Genomic DNA, 23,470 nt, shown 5'->3' on the forward strand with positions numbered 1-23,470 from the left:
TGCAATATCCACTACACCTTAGCTGTTTTTATTATCCTTATTTAGAAAACTAACAATAAGTGGGCCAGAGCAGAGTAATGCAGTCATCTTAAAGCCAAACCATTTGAGGTCAGGAACCCCTTTAAGATTCTTATGAAAACTATGGCTTCTGTTTTAGAAAAACAAAACAAAACATTCATACTGTATTCATTATCACTTCTGAAAGTGCTCATAGAATGTCTTTAAGATATGATTGGGTGATTGTGTATTAGGATGGGGATAAATCCTAGCTGAAGTCATCTTTGCTCCTTCTTCTTGGTGTGGTGCCAGGCCCTAGATCTCCTAGTCCTCCTAAATATCCCTCCCCAAGACCCATAATACAGAAGTGGAGTGATTCCTATTATCAGCTTTATTATTGGCATGAAGGCAGGGAGGTGGATACAGTGTCTGGCCCTTCTGTGGGTGAGGGGTTGGAGGACTTAACCAGTCAGCTGTGATCCTCCAAGCTGGCCTTCCAATGAGTTCCAGGGCTTCAGATGCCTCTGGTTTTCAGCAGAAGCAGTGGATGGGCAGATGGGCAAAATGCAGGAATTAGATAAGGAGGCTCCTAAGGCTGCTCCGGAACTGGGATTGAGCTGGGGTTGGCAGGGGGAGGAGGACGAGGTTGGATGTCCCTGGTGCGCATATAGGACAGCAGCTGCTCTGGAATCTCCGCCAGCACATCCTTGGCTAGTCGGGCCATGCTCAGCACTTGGTTCCCTGATCGGTCGACATAGTCTCGGAATGGGACGAACTAGGACAGGCACAGATAATCAGGTATGAGTTGTGGACAGGAGAGAGGGGAGTGGGGAAGGGGACATTAGGGAGGCTTCCTCTTTAACCTGTAACATCTCTTTCCAAATATCCCCCTATTCTGGAAAGCCTTCTAGTTTTGCTTTTTCACATTCTATTTACTTCAACCCACTCCAGTTTGACTTCATGCAGTCTACTGAAATTCCTTTTGGAACTGTTGACAACAGCCCTATGTTCCCAGATCAGTCCAATGGGTAGTATTTGACAGTCCTCATCTTGCTTCTTTCCATTACATTTGACCATTACCTTCCTGGACACATTGCGTTCTTGATACACCACACTGCTGGATTTTCTCCTACCTTTCTGGATAAGCTCCCCAACCCCTATTCCTTTGGGAAGTATGTGATCTCTAAACCTGGTGCCTTCTCTCAGTTCCCTTCTTGAATGATTTTATACACTCCCTTTACTTTAAAAACTGTTCCTTGATGACTCCCAAATTTATATATCTATCCTTAGCCTCTTGTTAAAGGTCCAGAACTACATATTTAGTTGGCTCTGTTACAGCTCTATTCAGTTGTCTTAGATACTTCAATTTCAGTGTGTTTACAACTGAATTCTAACCATTTCTGCCAAATCTGCTCCTCCTTCAGCTTTCCCCTTCCCAGTAAACGTTACTATCACTAATCCCATACTCAAGCTAGAAAACTGAGAATCATCCTTGAAGCCTCCCTCTCCATCACCACTTAATAGTCAGCTTTTGTGAAACTTTTCTTAATAATCTTTTGAGCCTGACCAGGCAGTGGCGCAGTGGGTAGAGCATTCGATGGGGACGTGGAGGACCCAGGTTTGAAACCCAGAGGTCACTGGCTTAAGCGCAGGCTCATCAGCTTGAGCACAGTGTCGCTGGCTTGAGTTTAGGATTATAGACATGACCCCATGGTCACTGGCTTGAGCCCAAATGTCGCTGTCTTGAAGCTCAAGGTTGCTGGCTTGAGCCCAGGGTCACTGGTTGAGCAAGGGGTCACTTGGTCTGCTGTTGCCCCCCGGTTAAGGCACATATGAGAAAGCAATCATTGAACAACTAAGATGCTGCAATGAAGAATTGATACTTCTCATCTCTCTCCCTTCCTATCTGTCTGTCCCTCTCTGACTCTCTTTGTCTCTGTCACAAAAAAAAAGTCTTTTGAACCTGCTTCTTCTCTCTATCCTCACTGCTTCTATTCCCATATAGATCCCTATCATCTCTCTACTACTTAAAGGCTTCTTCACTAATGGGTTTACCTCCTTTCTTGCCTTGCTACCCATCCACCCTCCATGAAGCAGATATCCTCTTAAAATGAATGTCTGATCATCTCACTCCCCTATGTAAAATCATTCAAGAGCTTTCCAAGTTTTAAAGAACAAAACCCCAAATTTTCACCATGACCGGTAAAGTTTTGGCTTTCCCTTTCTCTCCCTGTGATCCTGCTACCCTAGTCTCTTGTCTTTTCCATGATTGGGCCAATTATTCTGAGCCATAGGGCCTTCTCTCATGCTGCTCCTCTGCCTGTAATGCTTATACTTTGCTTTAGGTTCCAGCTCAAATATCATTTCCTCATACATGACTTCCCTGACTACCCTACCTAAGATAGGTTCCTGTTATAGGCTTATAGTGGCATTTGCTGTACCACTGCAGCACTTATCACAATCTAATGAGATATTTAGCTGTGTGATGATTATTGGTTGCCTTCACTAGAGGGCAGGGGCCTTGGGGATCTCCTACACTATGGATCCACAATGACTACAGCAACCTGCCTGTTTCTCACAAAAATTTTGTTCAATGAAAGCAGCAAGGCTAAAAGAGAGGGGGAGAAAGGTGGGTGATTAGGAAGGCAGAAGGTAGAGTGGCTGCCAGCTTAGCCTTTCCTTCCCACCATGCCTTTCAGCTCCGTGACTTCCTCTCCCTGGTCAGGTCTACCTGGACAATGTCCCGCTCAGCATAGCGTCCCCTAGAGGACACGCGCACGTCATCACCATCCAGCTCTTCCATTGCTGCAGAAAAGATACCATTCAGCAGATTGACCTCTCACACACCAACCCATGCTACCCCCCTTCCTCTTAGCTCTCCTCTGGAGTCATCATGAGAATGCCTTAATGGTTTTGTATCAAAGTCCTACAAATATTAAGCATTGTTATGACATTATTATTATGCCTTCTCATATATTTCATCCTCCCAGGAATCCCAAGAGGGAAGCATTCAGATCAATAGCCTTGGTTATGGTGAAGAAATAGGTTCAGAAAATGTCTGTGACTTGGCCAAGGTCCAACACAGGCATCCATCTTATCTTTTTTGGGAGGCAAGCCTAGGTGCCCAGATTCTCCCATTTTCCCTAATTCATGGACCACTCATGGATACCCCCAACCTACTCACCCTCAAACATAGCTGGTCCCACACCAACAATAATGATAGACATGGGTAGTGAGGAGGCCTGCAAGGGAAAGAGGGAATAACGGGTGTGTAGCCATGGTAAGGGAGGTGACTGTTGACAGCAATGTCTATGTATTACATTTCTGTACATCTTGCAAGTGGGGGCACTGATTTCCTTTGCTCTAGACTATTTTTTCAAGGACATCTGCATATCAAACAGCTCTGAATTAATGTCCAATGTAATAAAATGTTGCACACTGGATCAAAGGGCAGGCATTCTTACTGCCCATTTTAAAAGATATGGGTTCCCTAAACTCAAAGTTTCTGTCCTATAAAGCAACTGACTGTGGGTGTAGGTGTCATCTGGCCCACTTTGTATTACCTTGTGGGAATTGGGACTTAGAGAATAAGAGAAAGTACTGATGATTGAGTTACTACTATTGCTGGGAATGACAGAGTCCTTTGTCCCTGGCCCATGAGTCTTGTGTCTTCTGCCAGCATGCATAAAACTGGCAGGCTAAATTGTTACCTTTCAACCCCTTTACAGTTATTATTTAATTAAGTTGATATTAAATTAAAATCTCATCCCCTTCACAGCTATTAAGTGACCCTTCTCTGCTAAGCCCTCCTCCTCAGACTCACACTGACAATGGCTTCCTTGGTCTGTGTCATGTCAGAGATGACCCCATCAGTGATGATGAGCAGAACATAGTACTGGGAACCATCAGAGATCTTGGCTGCAGCCCTGGGTGAGAGGCAAAGAACAGAATCCAGCTGAAGGCCCAGAGAGGCCAAGTAAAACGCCCCACTCCTAAAGTTTCCACAGCCATCAGGTACTAACAGGCCAAGACTGGGGCTTCTGAATCTCATGCTCCTTCCCCAGACCTGGCTGCCTGCCATCCTTCTGTAACATTTATGGAGCACTTTCTGTGGTAGATTCTGTGTTAAGCACTGAAGGTACACCATGAGAAAAAACAAATCTATGTCAGCCTTCTCAGTGGGAGGCAGACATTGATCCAAGAATCACTGAAATAGGTATAAAATTATACTTGTGACAAGTGCTGTGATAGGGACACTGCTATGACAGTGTAAAGTAGGGGATCCTGACATAGTCCATGTCAGTGAAGGCTTATTAAGGAAACAATATTTGAGGATGAAGGAGAGGCTAAGTGAAGGGGGGATCATTCCAGCCAGAAGGAACTGCATGGACAAAGGTTCTATGATAGGACCGAAGGAAGCCCACCCTGTGTAGAGCCCAAAAAATGAGGGAAGCAGAGTGGACCAAGTGACTGAGGTAGGGCAGGAACCAGATCACACATGGTTTTGTTGCCCTGGAATGATTTGTATTTATACAAGAGCACAACCAAAGGCTGAAAGCCTCCTTTCTTCCTTCTTCTCACATACATATTTCATCTCTCTCCCTTCTCCCCTCTACTGACCAGATCCCATTTCCTGGACTGCCAGGTCCTTAGCCAATCTAAATGCTGCTTTCAGAACTCCTTTTCCTTCATTTATCATCAGTCTTTGAATCTAAGATTGTTTCCATCTGTAAAGGACTTCAGAAGTAATTGAGTCCAGTCCCCTTTATTTTACATAGTATAAAAACAAGATCTTGAGAGAGTATGGAGGCCATGGTAGACCCAGGTCTTTTGGCATCCAGTCTCAGGTCCTGTGTGGGTTGGAAAGGATGGAACTATATTGTCCAATAAAGTAGTTCCTAGCCACATGTAGCTATTGAAATTTGAATGCATTAAGTTAAATAGAATTAAACATTTAGTTCCTTGTTCACCCTAGCTCCATTTCAAGTGCTCAATTTCCATATGTGGCTGGTGACTACCATATTGGACATCTCCATCATTAGAGAAAGTTCTATTGGACTGTGTTGGTATTTAAGCCTGATACCTAAAAAATCAGAGGAAAGCATAGTGAATTCAAATAGCCATGTCTCAGTTTGCCCCATGCCTAGGGTGGAATTGGGTTATAATCTTCCTTAGCAGCCCCTGCTCCCTTCCTGAGTTCTGTCCACAGCTTCTTCTTCTTTTTTTTAAGTGAGAGGAAGGGAGATAGTGAGACAGACTCCACGTGCTTCCCGACCGAGATCCACCCAGCAACCTCCATCTGGGCCAATGCTCAAATCAACTGAGCTATCCTCAGCACCTGGGGCTGATGCTCGAACCAATCAAGCCACTGGTTCGAGGAAGAAGGAGTGAAGAGGGAGAGGGAGAGAATAAGATGGCCATTTCTCTTGTGTACCCTGACTGGGAATTGAACCCAGGACATCCACATGCCAGGCCGAAGTGCTATCCATTGAGCAAACCAGCCAAGGCCTGACCACAACTTCTTCATAGGCCTGGATTGGTACTATTTCCTATCACTCACTCATTTTACAAATACTATTGCACACTTGCTATGTGTCAGGCACCAAGCTCGGTGCTGAGTATGCAGCAGAAAATGTGATATTGTCTTCGGAGAGGTGGATTCTTATACCATTAAGATGCATTAAGGTTAGGGCTTTGAGGACATGACATAGAACCTAAGACCTGGAAAATGAGTACAGGTTAGGTAGGTGAAAGTGTTAAGGGGAAGGGGGAGCAGATGAAAAGGGAGAGGGAAAAGTATTCCAGAGAGAAGGTTTGGATGTGCAAACCAGGAGGTATATTTTAGGTGGCACATGTAGGACTACAGAAGAGAGAGAAGGCTGGTGCAGTGGGTGAGAGCCCATTCAGGAAGGGATTTGTGAGCCAGGGGCAGTGGGAGGCATGGGAGGTACATGACTGGCTAGGGGAGGCCAGTCTGTGCCCCACTTGGCTATTGGGTGGGGAAAAAAAATTGAAGAGAAGTCTGTGATTATCAAAATCATAGCTGCACACTTATACATGATCTAATTTAATTCTTACCGCCACTCTATGTGATAGGCACATTTTAATTTCTATTTTTTAAATGAGAAAACTTTTCAGAAACATTAAGAATAGCATCCCTAGGAGATGATGAATCCATGGTCAAAACCCATGTTTGACCAACTGAACCTAAATCTGAGCTCTTGATGCCCTCTCTATTCCCAGCCTGCTCTTTGGATACCCCCCCCATTTCATAGATATGGCACATTCTGATCCTAGTATCCTGTTCACACTTTCCTGAGCTTGCCCCTTCATGTCTCTGTGCTTTTCACATGTGGTTTGTTTTGCCTGGTCTACTCTACTCCCTTCTCTGATAAAATTCAACTCGGCCTCTAGATTCAGCATGGCAGTTCCCTCCATGAATAGACTGGGGTTTCTTAGACTAGGTTACACCCTCCCTCCTCTTCCTCTGCCTCCCAGGACACCGCCCACTGAGATGAGCTGTGTGCCCTTCCAAATGGGTTCTCATACCCCTGAGGGTACCAGCTTCTGTGTCTAGGGTGGTCCAAGGCAACAGAATACCTGGAGCATCCATCTACTGTATGATTTTGTGGATGAAGCTAGATGATTCTATGTACACTTAAAACAGTTTTTTTTTTTCTAAATTAAAGCAAACGGACACAGTGTGAGACCAATGAAAAATCTGTATGAATTTTTAAGATAAAATATGGTGACTTCAAAGACATTTTCAGTCTGGCTACTTTCAGCTGTGTCCCCCAGATTCCCCTGCGAGAAGCAGTTACTTGCCATTGCTGACAGGTGACTTGCTGGAAAAGTCTGGGGAGCTCTGGCCTACGGAAGGTAATGATTTATTTATATTTCTGTCTCTTGCACCAAGACAAGAGCTCCCAAGGGCAGAGACTAGATATGATTCATCTGTGAGTCTCCAGTGCCCCAGCAGCGAATTGAGCACACAGCAGATGCCCTTTGAATAGTAATAACTATAATAATAGTAACAGTAATAGCTAACACCTATTGCATTTATGATGTGGCAGGCACTGTTCTAAGCGCTTGACAGATATTTAGTTACTCTTCACAACCCTATGATGTGGATATTATTATCCTCATTTTACAACTGAGGAAACAGGCACAGGGAGGTTAAGAGTCTTGCCCAGCCTGACTTGTGGTGGCACAGTGGATAAAGCCGCGACCTGGAACGCTGAAGTTGCTAATTCAAGGTCCTGGGCTTGCCCGGTCAAGGCATATAGGTGAAGCAACTACTCTTGCTTCTCCCTCCTTTTTTTCTCTCTCCTCTCTCTAAAAATCAATAAATCTTAAAAAAAAAAAAAAAGAGTCTTGCCCAAAGTGAGTGGTAGAGCAGGTGAATTAGCTAGTCTGACTCTACATCACTTGTTCATGTTACATTGGTTCTTAATGTTCATTAAATAAATTAATGAATTACTTAATTCATTAAGTAATTTTTCAAGATAATATTTAAGAAGTCAATTTATTTTTAAAAATGTTTAATTTATTGCTTTCAGTGAGAGAAGAAAGGAGACAAACATCGATCTGTTCCTATATATGCCCTGACTGGGAATCGAACTGGCAACCTCTGTGTTTCTGGACAATGCTCTAACCAACTGAGCGATTCAGCCTGGGCAAGAAGTTTGTTAAATAACAACTAAAGAATATGCTCAGGCTCCAGTATTAAGTGAAAAAAAATCAGTAGTGAAATATTACATGTAATTTGATTGCAATTATGGATGCATAAGAAAAAGACTGTCAAAAACTATATGTAGTCCTGGCTGGGAAGTTCAGTTGGTAAGAGTATCATCTCAACATGCCAAAGTTGCAGTTTCAATGCCCAGTCAAGGCACATACAAGAATCAACCAATGAATGCATAAATAAGTGAAACAACAAATCAGTGTTTCTCTCTCTCTCCTCCTTCTCCCTCTCTCCAAAATCAATTGGAAAAAAAAAAAAAAAGAAGAAACCTATATATATCTGCATTCCCATAGCCAGTATTCTGGATGATTTATTTCTTTTTTTTTTTTTTTTTTTTTGGGATGATTTATTTCTTGAAAATTTCTATAGCAACGTTATGTGTTACGTTACTTTTATAATTAAAGAAATTATCACTTCTTGGCCTTTTGGCTAAGTACAATTATAATTAAAAACATTCTGCCTGGCCAGGCGGTGGTGCAGTGGATAGAGCGTCGGACTGGGAAGTGGAAGACCCAGGTTTGAAACCCCAAGGTCACTGGCTTGAGCCCAGGCTCATTTAGTTTGTGTAAGGCTCACCAGCTTGAGCCCAAGGTCGCTGGCTTGAGCAAGGGGTCACTCGGTCTGCTGTAGCCCCCCGGTCGAAGCACATATGAGAAAGCAATCATTGACCAACTAAGGTGCTGTAACGAAGAACTGATGCTTCTTGTCTCTCTCCATTCCTGTCTGTCCCTATCCCTCTCTCTGTCTCTGTCACACAAACACAAAAATAAACTATTATCCTTATCATGAATTAGAAAATAAACAAATCTTTATTTGGGAAAAAGGAAGTCTATGGACATATGAATCTCCCTGAAATTCTTCCACTTTTATTCCTTTTGTATGTTTCATTTTTTTACTATCAAGCTTTCTGAGGTACTTTGGTTTAGTTGGGTCTCTTCAGCATTAAGTATGATTCATTTTTTAATTTAATCAGAGACTCCTTTTAGTAGGTGAGCTTATCCAATTTCTGTTTATTGATACATGTTTGGTTTTAGTTCTGTCATTTTATTTTTATTTAAAAAATAATTTGATATGTGATCTGGGCTTTCTTAACTTTGTATATTTTTATTCTAAAAATTTGAGAATGAAATCAATGAACAACTAAAGTGCCACAACTAAGAGTTGGTGCTTTTCATCTCTCTCCCTTCTTCTGTCTCTTTCTCTCACTCAAAAAAAAAAAGAGAAAGAAATGGAGTTACTTTTATATCTTTTAATTTACCATTTATTGAGCACTTACTATGGGCCAGACACTGTGCTAATAATTCCTACATTGTTATCTAATTTTAAACTCCCAATAACCCTATAAAGAAGGAGCTATTGTTATCTATTATTAGAAGGATGAAATGGAGGCTTAGAGACTAATTTGCATAAAATCACATGGTTAGTGAGTGGTAGAACCAGGATCACTCCCAGATCTGATGCCTAAGCTTGTGACTTAACTGTTGTGCTATAAGCCTTTCTCTTTTTCCTCCATATTTGAGCCTTGAGTTGTTGTTCCCAGGGAGGGGGGCTGGGATAGTTTGTTGATACCATCTCTGCCCCAGAATAGAGCATTTTATAACCTCTTTATACTAAAACTTGACTAACACAAATGTTCACCCTCTCTCCCAAAGCCCAAGTGCACTAAGAGTGGTTTTAATTATCCTTGGGAAGTCAGTCCCCTGTCTGGGTTCCCTCATTCTCCTCAGACCCCATCCAGTTCCCTTACCTGGCCACCTGGTTGATGACAGGAGCAAAATAGGTGGGCCCGTAGAGCTGCACTGTGCGCAGGCTCTGGAAGTAGCTCTCCAGCACGCCCTCGATGCCCACACAGTTAGGGTCTTCATCGTTGTTGTTCTGTCAGGGAAGAAGTCCTGCTGGGCTGAACCCATGCAGGGTATACCCAGTAGTGCTCTGACCCCAGCTCATTCCTTTCTTTTTCCATCACTCTCTTTCATGTTCCCCTCCAAACTCCAGCCCTGCTCCCCTCCCTGTTCTTCTACCCTATCATAATAACTTCTGTTCCTCTGCAGGTCCATGACTCTTAAAAGAAGTGTAAATAGAAGAAATTCATCAACTTGGGTGGGCCAGATGCCAGGGCATGGAGTGTAGGCTCTGGCCCATACCATACCAGGGGGAACTGATGGGAGATCCGTCCCTCTGGGGGCAACTTGGCCCCAAAGCCGTAGGCTGGGAAGAGCTTGTCACTGTCATAGTCCTGGATGATTTCTCCCACTGCCTTGAGGGCCATGGCATAGGCGCTGAGCTGGTAGGGACTCATGTAGTGCAGGGAAGTAGGCTGCAGGGGATTCCCTGTAGGGACACAGGAGCCCCACCCAGCCTCATGGCCACCTTGCTCATCCATCTATTAATCTACCTATTCTTGTATGCATCCATTCATCTATCCATTCATCCACTCTTTACCCATGCACTCCCTCATTATTTTGCCCACTCATCCATATGTTCATTTATCCATCTGTCCACCCATCAAATCCTATCGTTATCCATCAATTTGTCTACCCACCCATACATTTACCGATCCACTGACATAAATCCATGTATCAGTCTACTTATCTACCTCTATTCATCTGCTTTTCCATTCTCTTATCCAACTATCCACCCACATATCCATCCATCCATCCATCCATCCATCCATCCATCTATCCACCTACTTGTCCACCTGCCATTTCTCCTCCTTTTCCACCCATCCATACAGCTGTAATCTTCTGTCCACCCATCCATTTATCCCTATGCATTCCATTCATTCACTGGCCTATCCTCATATGGATCCATCCACCTTTCTACTCATTTATTCTTTATCTACTTACCCATTGTTGCCCCCAATTTAAATATCTATCCATTTATCCACCCACATACTCATCCATGCATTTATTGTCCTCACTCACCAACCCATCTACATGCTCTGTTCATCTATCCATCCCGTTATTGCTCACCACCCACTCTTCTGTCCATCTCTCCTTATACCCCATATTCTCTCCCATCCATCCTGACTCCTCCAGTTCTTGAGCTATGTATCCTTTCAACTTTCTCTATCCATTTACCCGCCTATTTTCCTGTCTCCTCTGCCCATCCTTACACCCAATAATCTTTCCCCAGCACTCCTGTCCTAGTACTAGCCTGGCTAGGCTTTGCTTCAAGCCTGGGCTTACTGGGTAGGTGAACTGTTATCCCTAGCTTGGAGTCCAGGCCAATCCTAAAGACTTCCTCCATATCCCATTCCCCAAACCACATCTCACCATTAGAAGCTGTGAAGTCAATGGCTACTGTGAAGTTCAGCTGGGTCCTGTCAGGGGAGTAGATGGAATGATTGAGAAGAGAGGGACTAATACTTATACCAGGATTTCTCAAACACTAGTGTGCACACAAATCACCTGGGGATCATGTTTAATGTAGATTCTGATCTGGATTATCTAGAATCAGGGGTCTCAAACTCAACTCAGCATGTGGGCCGCAGAGCAAGATCACAGCCGTTCGGCGGGCTGCACTAGGTCTACAAAAGACAACTGTTACGCAACACTTTTATTTTTTTATTTATTTTTATTTTTTTCCTTTTTTTTCGCAACACTTTTCTTGAACTTCGTGGATTAGTCTGCGGGCCGCACAAAATTGTTCGGCAGGCCGCATGCGGCCCGCACGCTGCGAGTTTGAGACCCCTGATCTAGATGGAACCTGAGATTATACATTTCTAACAAACTGCCAAGTGATGCAGATGCTGCTGGTCCATGGAGCATACTTTGGGTTGCAGAATTAGATGCCTACTGTGACAAGCATATACATGTCATTTAATAATTTCACTTAACCCTTACCATAGCCCTGAAGTAGTAATTAACATCTTTATTTTACACAGGAGAAAAGCAAGGATAAGAGAAGCAAAGTACCTTTCCCAGGTTTGCCTGCCTTAACTGAACCAAGCAGAAGGTCCCTACAGTCTGTTTGGCTTTTCCCTTTCTCTTGACCTCTCCCTCCTACCTGGCCATAACTTTTATATGGGTCCCAGTCAGATTAATAGGGCCACATTTGAAAACCTCTGGTTTGGAATCTTGAATGGCTCCAAACCAGCAGCAGCTGCTGCTCACCCATCCATGGCCTCATTGTAGCCACAACTTCAGGGGGGTCTGGAAGCTAGGGATGAAACTTCAGGAAGAGAACTAAAATTGGCAACCCTATGCATTTTATAGAACACTATAGTTTGCCAAGTGTTTTAAAGTTTATCTTCATGATCTCATTGGACCCTGACAACTCATAAAGAAGAAAACTAAGTCTCAGCCCTGGCTGGGTAGCTCAGTTGGTTAGAGTATTGTCCTGATAAACCAATCAACCAATGAATGCATAAGTGGAACAACAAATCGATATTTCTCTCTCTCTCTAAAATCAATCAACAAATTTTAAAAGTTATTTTAAAATTTTAAAAAAAGAAAAGTAAGGCTCAGAACTGGGAGGAACTCATTGTTTTAGCCCAGACTTTGGCCTGTGACTCACCCTCCTTTGATGTAATCGACAAAAGTGAATTCAGAGTCCACAGAGAAGGAGAGCAGCGTCACCTGTGGGACAGAAGAGGCAGCCCTGCTACTTTGGAAAGGGCAGTTGTGGTGGTAGAAGGGAGGGAGACACACGATGCCACCCCATCACCACTCCCGTCCCACATTGTTTAATTTTAGAAATGGCAAAAAGGGAAAGTGTCAGAAATATAATTGGGTTTCCAAAAGTATATTAAATTAAGTTTTAAAAAAATTCTGCAAAAGATTAAAGATCAAAATGTTTTCACAGTTGAAAGAGAAAAAGAGAAAAACTTATGGTGCCACATTGTGCCCAACATTGCTAATCCAAGTAATCTGTGGCCATAGCCTTCCGGTACCCCCAACATTTGTTATGCCATGTCAGTGGAGATAGAAACAGATGGATCCAGGGAGGGTCAGAGCTCCAGGGAGCACTCACAGTTCCTGAGTTGACATATTTCTTCTTCTTACATTTCTTCCGAGGGTTAAGTACCTGAGTGGGGAAGATAACAGTGATGGTGGGAAACAGAGGAAGGGAACTGCAGCCTGAACATGCTGGGATGTAGGGAGGACCTGGGCAACCTGGGCAGGCCTGGAGCTCTCACCTCATAGACTGTAAACTGGTTCTGGGCCTTGCTTAGCTCCCGGTAGCTGGTGGTGAACTCACCAATGAAGTCATGGCTGCAATGAGGCCAGGGGTGGGTGAGCAGCAGCTGCTGCTGGCTTGGAACCAGCCCTAAAACCAGCCTTTTATTCTCACTATCCCCTGCCTCTACTTGAGCTGCAGGGCATTGGGGGTGGGGCCAAAAGAGTGGCCAAGCTATGGGGAAGAGAAGGGAAGAGACAGTGTACCAGAGAGACAACTGAGGGGATCAGTTGTACCCAAGGCATCTAGCATTAGCCTTCCTGGTTCCCAAAGCCACTTTGGGGGTCCTAGTGAATGCACTACATATTATAGGGAACTGTTTGGGTTAAGTACAGGAGAAGGCAATTTTACCTTCCATCCCTGTCCCAGTCGTACACATCAATCTTCACTGTTCTGAAAGACAAAAGATAAAGATAGGCTGGGTGGAGACACCCTCACCCCTTAACCATATACAACTTTTCTTTGCATTCACTCATTAGTCCTTCCATAAATTTTTTTCCCATTTGCCCATCCATCCTATCTATTCATTCATCATTCCACACACAATACCAACCTATCTACTGCCATTACCACTACTACTATTACTACTGCTGCTGTTTGTACCACTGTTGCTATTCTTGACCACTTATTGAGTCTTACTACATCCTAAGCATTGTTCTCAGCACTTTCACAGGTTGTTTCATTTAATTTATCAACCAACTTGGCTCTAGCTGGGTAACTCAACTGGTTAGGGTTGTCCAACACATCAAGGTTATGATTTCAATCCCTGGTCAGTGTACATATAAGAATCAATGATTAAATAAATAAGTAGAACAAATCAGTGTTTCTTTCTCTTTCTCTCTTCCTTCTCTCTCTAAAATCAATACAATTAAAAATTTAAAAAATATGTAATGTTTATTTTACTGATTTTAGAGAGAGATGAAGGGAGAGAGTGCGAGAGAGACAGGAACACTGATCTGTTCCTATATGTGCCCTGACCAGGGTTTGAACCGGCAACCTCTGTGCTTCAGGATGATGCTCTAAACAACTGAGCTACTGGGCAGGGAAAAGTATTTTTTCTCTCTCTCTCTTTTTAAAAGATTTTATTTCTTGATTTTGGAGAGAGAAGAGAGAGGGATAAAGGTGGGGTAGGAGCAGGAAGCATTAACTTACATTGCTTCTCATAAGTGCCTTGCCCAGGGTTTTGAACCAACAACTTCAGCATTTTTGGTTGATGCTTTATCCACTGTGCTACCACAGGTCAGACAAAAAAAATTTTTAAATTTATCAACCATCTTATGAAGTAAGAACTATTATTCTTACTTTTTGGATAAGGAATCAGGTACAATAAACAGTAACTTAACTGAGGATCATAATTGAGCTGAAATTTAAACTCAGACATCCTGGTTCCAAAGACCTTGTTCTTAACGAGTAACTTAAGTCTTCCCTATATGTCCATCTATCTATGTGGCAGTCCATTCAACCATTTATCTATCCATCCAGCCACCCATTTACCTATAAATTTGCCAATCCAATTATGTATTAATTCCTATCTTTGTTCACCCATCTAACTATACATTTAGCCATTCACCAACTCATTGATGTATGTAAGCATCCATATGTCCATTCATCTATCCAACAAAACATCCAACCATCTGATATCTGTCCATCTGATATTCCATTCAGCTACACAATCATCCATTTATGTGCCCATCCATCCTTCTACCCACCTACCTACCTTCATACTGCCCATTTATTTGTTCATATGGTCAGCCTATCCATCTACTTTAAAATTATCCATCAATTAATCCATCCATCCACCTACCATCCATTCTTTGGCTAGCTATCATTCTGTCACTCCATCTATTTATTCTCCTGCTTTTCTAATCATTCCTCTGCCTTCCTAGCCATCCCTCAATCTCTCATATAGTATCCACCCATTCACCACTTTATCCATCCACCTAATAATCCATCCTTATATCTTCTTATTCATTTGTTCATTTGCCCTTTCATCCATCCATCCATCCACCCACCCACCTATCCGTCCACATGGCCATCCATCTGCTTCCCCATCTCCATGCCCAAAACTATGTCTCACTGAGCATGATCCTCCAACATTATTATGACCCTTCTGCCATCATTCTGGGGCCCCACTCTCATGCCCTAGTCTTCTTACTCCCTAGCTTTTGCTGAAGCAGACCTGTCATAGTCTCCATTGCACAGTGCCCGCACAGGGATGCTGAAGGGCTGCCACACAGGGTTCAGTGTGTTTTTGACAACCTCTGTCTTGTGGCAAATGGTGAACCTGCAGAGGAGCAAGAGGATTAAATTCTGCCTTTGGGTAGGACTGAGTCCAGAAAAAGGGCCTGATACTCCCACTTGTTAAGTACATATTGTGTGCTGCCTTGAGTGAATTCTGGATTCAACCTCTGGTGCAGTCTAAGATACCCAGTGTGCAAGCCCTAATAAGCCCATGATCACAGTGGGGGAGGCAGGGTACCAGTAGGGAGGGTAGTGACTCACGTGCCATCCTCATTGCTCCTGTAGAACACAAGGAAGGGGTCTGATTTTCCAAAGAAGTCCTTCTTGTCCAGCTTGTTTGCACATAGCTGCATGGTAGCAATGTCCTAAGGATGAAGTTGGGCTGTTGACCTAAAATTTCCCATAGCCACAGACAGCCCACTAAAAAGGGTTTGGGGAGAGTAGCAAGCCTCCTGGGTCTAGCATGTGGCCCTTACTAACCCGGCAATTGCTAAGCTCCTCTGCAGTCAGCAGTATGGTCCCACACTTCTTGCCTGGTATACCTCTGGAAGCAGAAAAAGCCTCTTCGTGAGGGGAGTGGAGAGTAGGCCACAAGGATTGGGGTGGCCAATATGGAGTTGGGTAGGTGGGCCAAGGGATTCAATGTGCCATTTATTGATAGTCCCCTGGTGTGTCTCCTTATGTCCTAAGTGGCTTCTAGAATGGAAGGGGTTAACTTTGACTGGGGATGGGGCCTATAGTCCGGAATAATGGGGTTAATATAGCCTAGCTGGATATCTGATAATGGTATCATGGGAAAAACATAGGATAATGAGTCCTGGGCAAGTTATTTTTCCTTTCTTTGGGCCCTAGTTCTTCCATGGAATGGGAATCATGTCCACGACTAAGGCCTGTGAAGGGATCTGAAAGAATGCATACAAGGAAAAACATTATAGCTATGAAGGAGGTCATATTTCTCAAAGCAGACCCTGGTATCTACCATATGCCAGACACTGTGCAAGGTATGAATTGGTCAGCTGGCACTCCCAGCTCTGCTAGACACTGCCCTCGGGGAGCTTCCAGGGGGATGTGGGATGTGGGATGTCAAAGCAATAGTCAAATAGAGTGTGATATAGCAGTCCTAAATGACGTAGAGGAATTTCTACTCAGACCTGAAGCAAAGGGCTGGTTTGTTAGGTCCAAGATGCTTGCTTTGTGAAGAGTAAAATAAGAATGACAGGGAAGCCTTAACCTCTCTGGACCCATGTGCATTAAGGTTACATACCAGGACACACATTCCCAATTGTCTTGAGTCTCTAAGCAGTCAGGGACTTTGTTGATATGGATCTGTGAAACCTGATCCTCAAAAGCAGGGGTCCCCAAACTTTTTATACAGGGGGGCCAGTTCACTGTCCCTCAGACCGTTGGAGGGCCGGACTATAAAAAAAACTATGAACAAATCCCTATGCACACTGCACATATCTTATTTTAAAGTAAAAAAACAAAACGGGAATAAATACAATATTTAAAATAAAGAACAAGCCTGACCAGGCAGTGGTGCAGTGGATAGAGTGTCGGACTGGGATGCGTAAGACCCAGGTTCGAGACCCCAAGGTCACCAGCTTGAGCACGGGCTCATCTGGTTTGAGCAAAGCTCAACAGCTTGGACCCAAGGTCGCTGGCTCGAGCAAGGGGTTACTCGGTCTACTGTAGCCCCACAGTCAAGGCACATATGAGAAAGCAATCAATGAACAACTGAGGTGTCGCAACAACAACAACAAAACTAATGACTGATGCTTCTCATCTCTCTCTGTTCCTGTCTGTCTGTCCCTATCTATCCCTCTCTCTGACTCTGTAAAAAAAAAAAAGTGTGTTAAAATAAAGAACAAGTAAATTTAAATCAACAAACTGACCAGTATTTCAATGGGAACTATGCTCCTCTCACTGACCACCAATGAAAGAGGTGCCCCTTCTGGAAGTGCAGTGGAGGCCGGATAAATGGCCTCAGGGGGCCGCAGTTTGGGGACCCCTGCTCAAAAGGATCCCAAGTATGGGAGAGAGAAAGCTAGGTCAAGAGTATTCTGGGTTCAAGTCCTGACTTCAACTTGCTTTGTGATTTTCCCCATCTTTAAAATGATAATGCTGAACCATTTCTTTGGCTTCTTTGATCTCTGACTTTTCTGTGCTCTAGAAAGACAAGTGTGATGAGTACAGGGAATCTTCACTTGCATATCCAAGACAAAGTCACTGATCCTACTGCCTTCTTGCTGTTTTTCGCCTCCTTGATGTTTTCCCTCACCTCCTCACCCAATGTGCATTCCAGTCAATGATTATAATAATCATCACTTTGCATTTTTTTTACTCTTTTTCCCTTGCCCTTCTTTCTCTTTGATATACTTATTTGTCAGAACCACAACCCTAGTTAAATCCAATTCTCTGCCTAACCTGTACCACACTTATGCAACTGAATATGGCGAGAGGAAAACATAGTCATGCCAACTAGTCTCATTATAAATGAATGACCACAAACCTCAAGAGGGTCCTTAACCATACTATACATCCCAAGATCCTTTACTCTTCAGTTCTGCTAGATGGCAGTTTCACTCCTCCTTTTCTCTCCTCAAACCTGAAAAGCCTCTTCCTCCATCCTCACTCCCAGCCAATGACCTTGTTTCCTACTTCACTGACAAAACTGAAGCAACCAAAAGAGAATGTCCACAGACCCACCACCACACCTCCTCTGCCTTCAGTACCTTCACCCACACAACTATCTTCCTACCATTGCTATAAATGACTATCCATGTACCTATTTATCTCTCCACTGTGTGCTACATTCCATATCCTATTGCTACACAAGGACATCATCACTCCAGCAATTCCCCCCTCATTTTATGTCAGATTTTCAGTTTCTACTGGGTCATTCCCATTAATATACAAATGTGGTTCAATTAAAAAAAATTTTTTTAAGTTACTGTCTTTTTTTATTTAAAAAAAATTTTTTTTTAAAGATTGGAGGGACAGAAAAAGAGAGGGAGATAGAAGGAGGGGGAGGAGCAGGAAGCATCAACTCCCATATGTGCCTTGACCAGAGAAGCCCAGGGTTTTGAACCGGTGACCTCAGCGTTCCAGATCAATGCTTTATCCACTGCACCAACACAGGTCAGGCCAAATGTGATACAATTTTTCTTATGTTAAAAACTTACAGGCCCTGGTAAGGTAGCTAGGTGGATAGAGTCATATCCCAGCACACCAAGTTTGCAGGTTTGATCTTGGGTCAGTTAGGGCATATATGAGAAGCAACCAATGAGTGCACAAATAAAAATAGAACAACTAAGTGGAACAACGAATTGATGTCTCTCTCTCTCTCCCTACTCCCCCCACCCCCAATTAATGGAAAAAAAAATTTTTAATTACAAAACTACTCTTGACCTCACTTTCCTCTCAGATGCTTCCTGCTCTTCCCTACCTTCTCTTTCTCCCCTCTAAAATGAATAAATAATTTTTTTAAATTTATTATTATTATTTTTTTTTACAGAGTCAGAGAGAGGGATAGACAGGGACAGACAGACAGGAATGGAGAGAGATGAGAAGCATCAATCATCAGTTTTTCGTTGCAACACCTTAGTTGTTCATTGATTGCTTCTCATATGTGCCTTGACCGCGGGCCTTCAGCAGACCGAGTAACCCCTTGCTTGAGCCAGTGACCTTAGGTCCAAGCTGGTGAGCTTTGCTCAAACCAGATGAGCCCGCACCCAAGCTAGAGACCTCGGGGTCTCAAACCTGGGCCCTCCGCATCCCAGTCTGATGCTCTATCCACTGTGCCACCGCCTGGTCAGGCTGAATAAATAAAATCTTAAAAAAAAAACAACCCCACAACTATGGTTGTCAGAGTTACCAGTGACCTCCATCTTGCTAAATCCAATGGCCAGTTCCCAGTTCTCACCTTATTTGACCTGCAGAAGCATTTGACATGGTTAGTCACTCCCTCTTCCTTGATCCACATCCTTCAGTTTGCTATCAGGACAACACCACCTTCTTTTGGTTCTCCTCCTACTTTATTAATGCTTCTTCCTAGTCTCCTTTTCTAGTTCCAACTCCTGGAGTCTCAGTCTTTGGTTTTGTCTCTCTCTCTCCTCACTCCCTTGGTAAGCTCATCTAGTCTCATGGCCTTAAAATGCATTTAAGACTCGTGTATCTTATAGCCAATTTGGCATGTCCACTTGATGTCTAATAAAAACTAAATTCAACAAGTCAGACCGAACTCCTGATTGAATCCCTACCAACTTACTCCTCCCTTACTTTTTTTTTATATCCCAGTTTATGGCAGTTCTATCCTTCCTGTTCAGAACAAAGGCTTTGGTGTCATCCTTTACCCCTCCTTTCCTTTTATTTAGATATTTAATGTCAGGAATCTGTTGGCTCTACTTTTAAGATATATCCAGGAAATCTGACCACTTCTCCCCTCCTTTGCTGCTACCACCCTGCATTACTGTAATAGCCTTCCAATTGGCTCCCTGCTTCTACCTTTGTCTCCACAACATTTTTTATAAATCCAGCAGCCAGCATCATCCTTTGAAAGCATTGTCAGATTATGTCACATCTCTGCTCAGAACCCTCCTGTGACTCCCAACTCAAAAGTTGAAGTCCTTACAGTGGCTTAGAAGGTCTTCACTGTTAATTCTCTAATCTCACTTCTTTCTTTCTTCCCCTGCTCCCTTGGCTCCAGTTACACTGGCCTCTTGCTGCTCTTTGAACATATTTAATGTCAGGAATCTGTTGGCTCTACTTTTAAGATCTATCCAGGCTTTGCTGAGGCAGTTTCCTCTGCTTGGAACATTCCTTCTCCAGATATCTGCATGGCTCACTTCCTTACTTCCTTCAGGGCATTGCTCCAAAGTTACCTCTCCAAGAGCCCTACCATTTTTTTTTTTAATATTTTAGCTCCCATCCACCCAGCATTTCCAGTTCACCCAATTCTGCTCTACCTAGCCTTTTTCTAATGTTTTCTAATATATTGTGTAATTTTATTTTGTCTATTTTGTAGGTCTCAACTACCCCCCCCCCCTTTTATAATATAAGCTTTCCGAGGGCAGGAACCTTTGTTTTGTTCACTGTTACATTCTAAGCCCCTTGAACAGTGGCTGACATAGAATATACGACCAATAATATGTGTGGAATGGAGAAATTCCTGGTGCCCAGCACAGGGTATGGCATATGGAATGAACTAATAAATATTTAGTGGGTAACGGAAATTCTAAAGGATTTGACTTAGAGTGGAAGCCTCTTGCAGGAGAAGAGCTTGGAAGTGGACCTTAAAGGTTGAAAGACTTAGAAAAAGAGTGAGGAGAGAGAGAAGACATGTCAGGCCTGAGACTGACTTTAGCAAAGTCATTGAGAGTGGAGGTTCCCACAAGGGTGATGGGAACCATTGAAGGCTCCTTACCAGAGGGAATCCCAGCTTACACTATTATGGGTCACCAGTGTCTTTGGGAGAATTTGGAGGCACCCACCCTTCCCCCTTCACCCCTTCCAGTTCAGCTCACATGAGGGGTCGCTCTAGGCGGCTACCCTGGCCTCCAATCACCTCTCCCAGGGCCAGGAACGCTTGTCCCAGGAAATCCTGCATTGGAACATGGAATGAGCAAGGCCTGGAAGGGCTGGGGGTGCAGAGTCCCAGCCCAGCCCTGGACATCAGCCCAGTTGAAATGACCAAGGTGTTCCCCAAGAGGCAGGACATTGCAAGAACTACCATCTAGCCGGTGCTTTAAAGAGAGGGTGGGGGAGAGGTCCTAGGCAAGATCCCCTTCTGGGTCCTGCCATTACTTAAAGCTGCTCTCCAGGTTACCATTCCACCCCTCACCTCCACCTACCCCATCCTGCTCAAATGGGTTAAGCCTCACCTTCTGCAGAATCCAGCAGCAGCCCAGAAGGAAGAGGAACAGTAAGTAAGAGGCATAGGTGGGAAACCAAGGCAGAGCAAGAGAGAAGGGCTGGGAAGGGTAGGTTCAGACTGAAGAAGGTGGAGTCGGGGTTGAGAGATAGGAGGGTTCCAAAGAGGCCCATTTAACACATTGAGCTCTGCCTGTGTGCCCAGCCTGCCATAGGAAGCTCACTCACCGGTTTGGAGATGTTGGTTTTGGAGTCCACGTTATACCTAGAAAGAGAATGGAACCAGCGTGGGGCAGGGCTAGAGGGAGAATGCCTGGAAAAGGGGTCCAGTTTCGAGTCCTGGTTAAAATTATGAGTGTAGGAAGAGTCTTAGACCCGAATTAAACCTGGGTCTCCTTGGGGACAGGAGTCAGAATCAGAGATGGTCAGCCCTAGAGCGAGGCCAAGCCCAGGCCTGCTGCGGAGGAGGTTCTTTGTGGAGCGTGATTTAGACAGAGGAGGAGCTAAATTAGGGAGAACTGTGGGCAGGACCAGGCCAGGAGGGTAAACTGGATTGTATGTGAGCTAAGGGCAGGGCCAAGCTAGACTTGGGGGCAGAGCTAATACTAGAGTGGAGCCCTTCATAATGGAATCAAACTGGGCCTGGGAGAGGAACCAGCCCGGAGGCCAGGCAGAGGCGTGGCCAGCCAGAATTTCGGGTGGATCCAGGTCGGGGCGGGGGTGGTAGTGGGGAGTGGGGGTCTAAGCCAGAATTCTGGGCGGGGCTCACACATCGAAGCGCAGATTTTGCTTTTCTTCAAAGAAATAGTCAAGGACGAATTTGCGCACGAAGTCTGGGTTCAGTGTGTTGTCGATCACCTCGGTCCGTCCGAACTGGATTGGAAGGTGGGTGCGGAGAGTCAGCGCAGAGCCTGAAAGGGGGAGGTGATTCCCGGGGGCAGCTCTGGGCTGGAAGAGGACTCTGGGACTCACCTCCCGCCACTCCTGGCTGGCCCGGCTCTGCGTGTAAAGCACCACCACTGCAGGCAGGAGTGGGGGTGGGGAGGGAAGGACGTCAGGTCAGTCTGTACCCACTTCCCGCTCCTCAGTGGCGACAGCACACCCAGTTCCCCCTCCACCCCCGCCCTGGTGCCGCCTACTGGGGTCGGACTTGGAGAAAGTGTCGAGGTCCAGCAGGTTCCTAGAAAAAGCGACAGACAGATGGACAGAGGGTAGGTCATTCTGAAGTCCACCTTGACTCTGCCCTGAGTTAGGCACCCGGGGGGAGGCGTGGGGCTCAAATCGCACCTCCATTCCTCATTACTATATCCAGCCGGGGCCCGCGTTGTTAGCACCCTGGACAGCACCGGAAATCTCAGCCCAAGAACCGTGTCCCTGTGGACTGGACGCGTAAGCGTTCACACTGTCTTTAGGGGCCCAGGAATGAAGGTTAGCCCCAAAACTTTCTCCTCCTGCACCCCCAGAATCTACTAGATTCCCGCGACCCATCCCTTGAACCTGCAGGCTGAGTGAGCCCTTTTGAGGGTGGGGCTGCTCATTGGAAACCCCTCCCAGAACCCAGAATCTGCTTCCATGATTTTCCTGTCCCAGATGCTTCTTCCCCCGGGGTCTAGCCCCTGTCCGCACCAAGCCCCGGAGCCGACTGGGGGTAGGGCAGTGCCTAAACCCTCTCCAGTTGGCCAGCTCACCGGCAGGACACGGTAATTTCAATCTTGGTGGCCGGGACGCTGCGCTCAGAGGCTCCACTGAGAGACATGGCTGGTCGGGTGGCCGAAGCCGCGGAAGGCTAATGGTAGCGGCAGCGGCAGCGGCGGGGCCAGCCCATGTGCCGCCGTGGAGGCAGCTGCACTCCCTCCCGCCCGGTAAGCTCTCCCGCCGCACACGCCTTGACTGTGCCTGCCGGAGGCAGTGATTCCAGAAAGCAATACAGCCCCGCCCAGCCCTGCAGGTGGCCCCTGTCCCATTGGATCAGCTTTGGGCAGGCCGGAAACCTTACTCAGACCCCAACACCAATCCACACCTTGGTTGAATCCTTCCAGTACACTTCTCTGGGGCAAAACCCAAGCCCCCCAAAGAGCACGGTGCTGTAGGGTTTGGGTACCTGGGGGGGGGGGGCGATTGGGACCTTTCCTCTTCCTGATTCCACCCTCAACAATGCTTCTTTCCTTTCCCTCTCCTGTCCTGCCTAGGTCTCTGATTAGGAAGTTACACATTTGTTCTTACTAGCTGTGTGACCTTAGGCAAGTTACTCATCTCTGGGGCTCAGTCTCCTCATTGGTAGAAAGGCCATTGTAGCACCTACTTAGGCTGCTATGTGCATGATGAGGAGTGAGGAGGTTTCCTCTGACTTTGAAGCACCCCTTGGCTGGGCATGGCTTTGATTCCACTCAAGGCTCAGATGAGAGGAGCAGAAAACTGTTGTTAGCACCTACTTAGCGT

The 23,470-nt window shown here is 45.0% G+C and overlaps 1 protein-coding gene across 1 annotated transcript; it reads right to left on the bottom strand.

Moving 5' to 3' along the window:
* Positions 1–289: 289 nt before the first annotated feature.
* Positions 290–22,836, bottom strand: CPNE9 (copine family member 9). The gene is made up of 20 exons (XM_066350728.1): positions 22,720–22,836; positions 22,171–22,211; positions 22,004–22,050; positions 21,801–21,904; positions 21,260–21,296; positions 20,686–20,762; positions 15,644–15,707; positions 15,425–15,528; positions 15,102–15,206; positions 13,274–13,315; positions 12,882–12,957; positions 12,716–12,769; positions 12,260–12,321; positions 11,017–11,063; positions 9,891–10,072; positions 9,489–9,616; positions 3,821–3,923; positions 3,182–3,239; positions 2,729–2,802; positions 290–772 (listed from the first exon to the last, which is right to left on the bottom strand). The coding sequence occupies exons 1-20, from the start codon at positions 22,785–22,787 to the stop codon at positions 587–589; spliced, it is 1,659 nt and encodes a 552-aa protein (XP_066206825.1). The 5' UTR covers positions 22,788–22,836; the 3' UTR covers positions 290–586.
* Positions 22,837–23,470: the final 634 nt, after the last annotated feature.

Source organism: Saccopteryx leptura, chromosome 10 (assembly GCF_036850995.1).
Source record: "Saccopteryx leptura isolate mSacLep1 chromosome 10, mSacLep1_pri_phased_curated, whole genome shotgun sequence".
Lineage (NCBI taxonomy): Eukaryota > Metazoa > Chordata > Mammalia > Chiroptera > Emballonuridae > Saccopteryx > Saccopteryx leptura.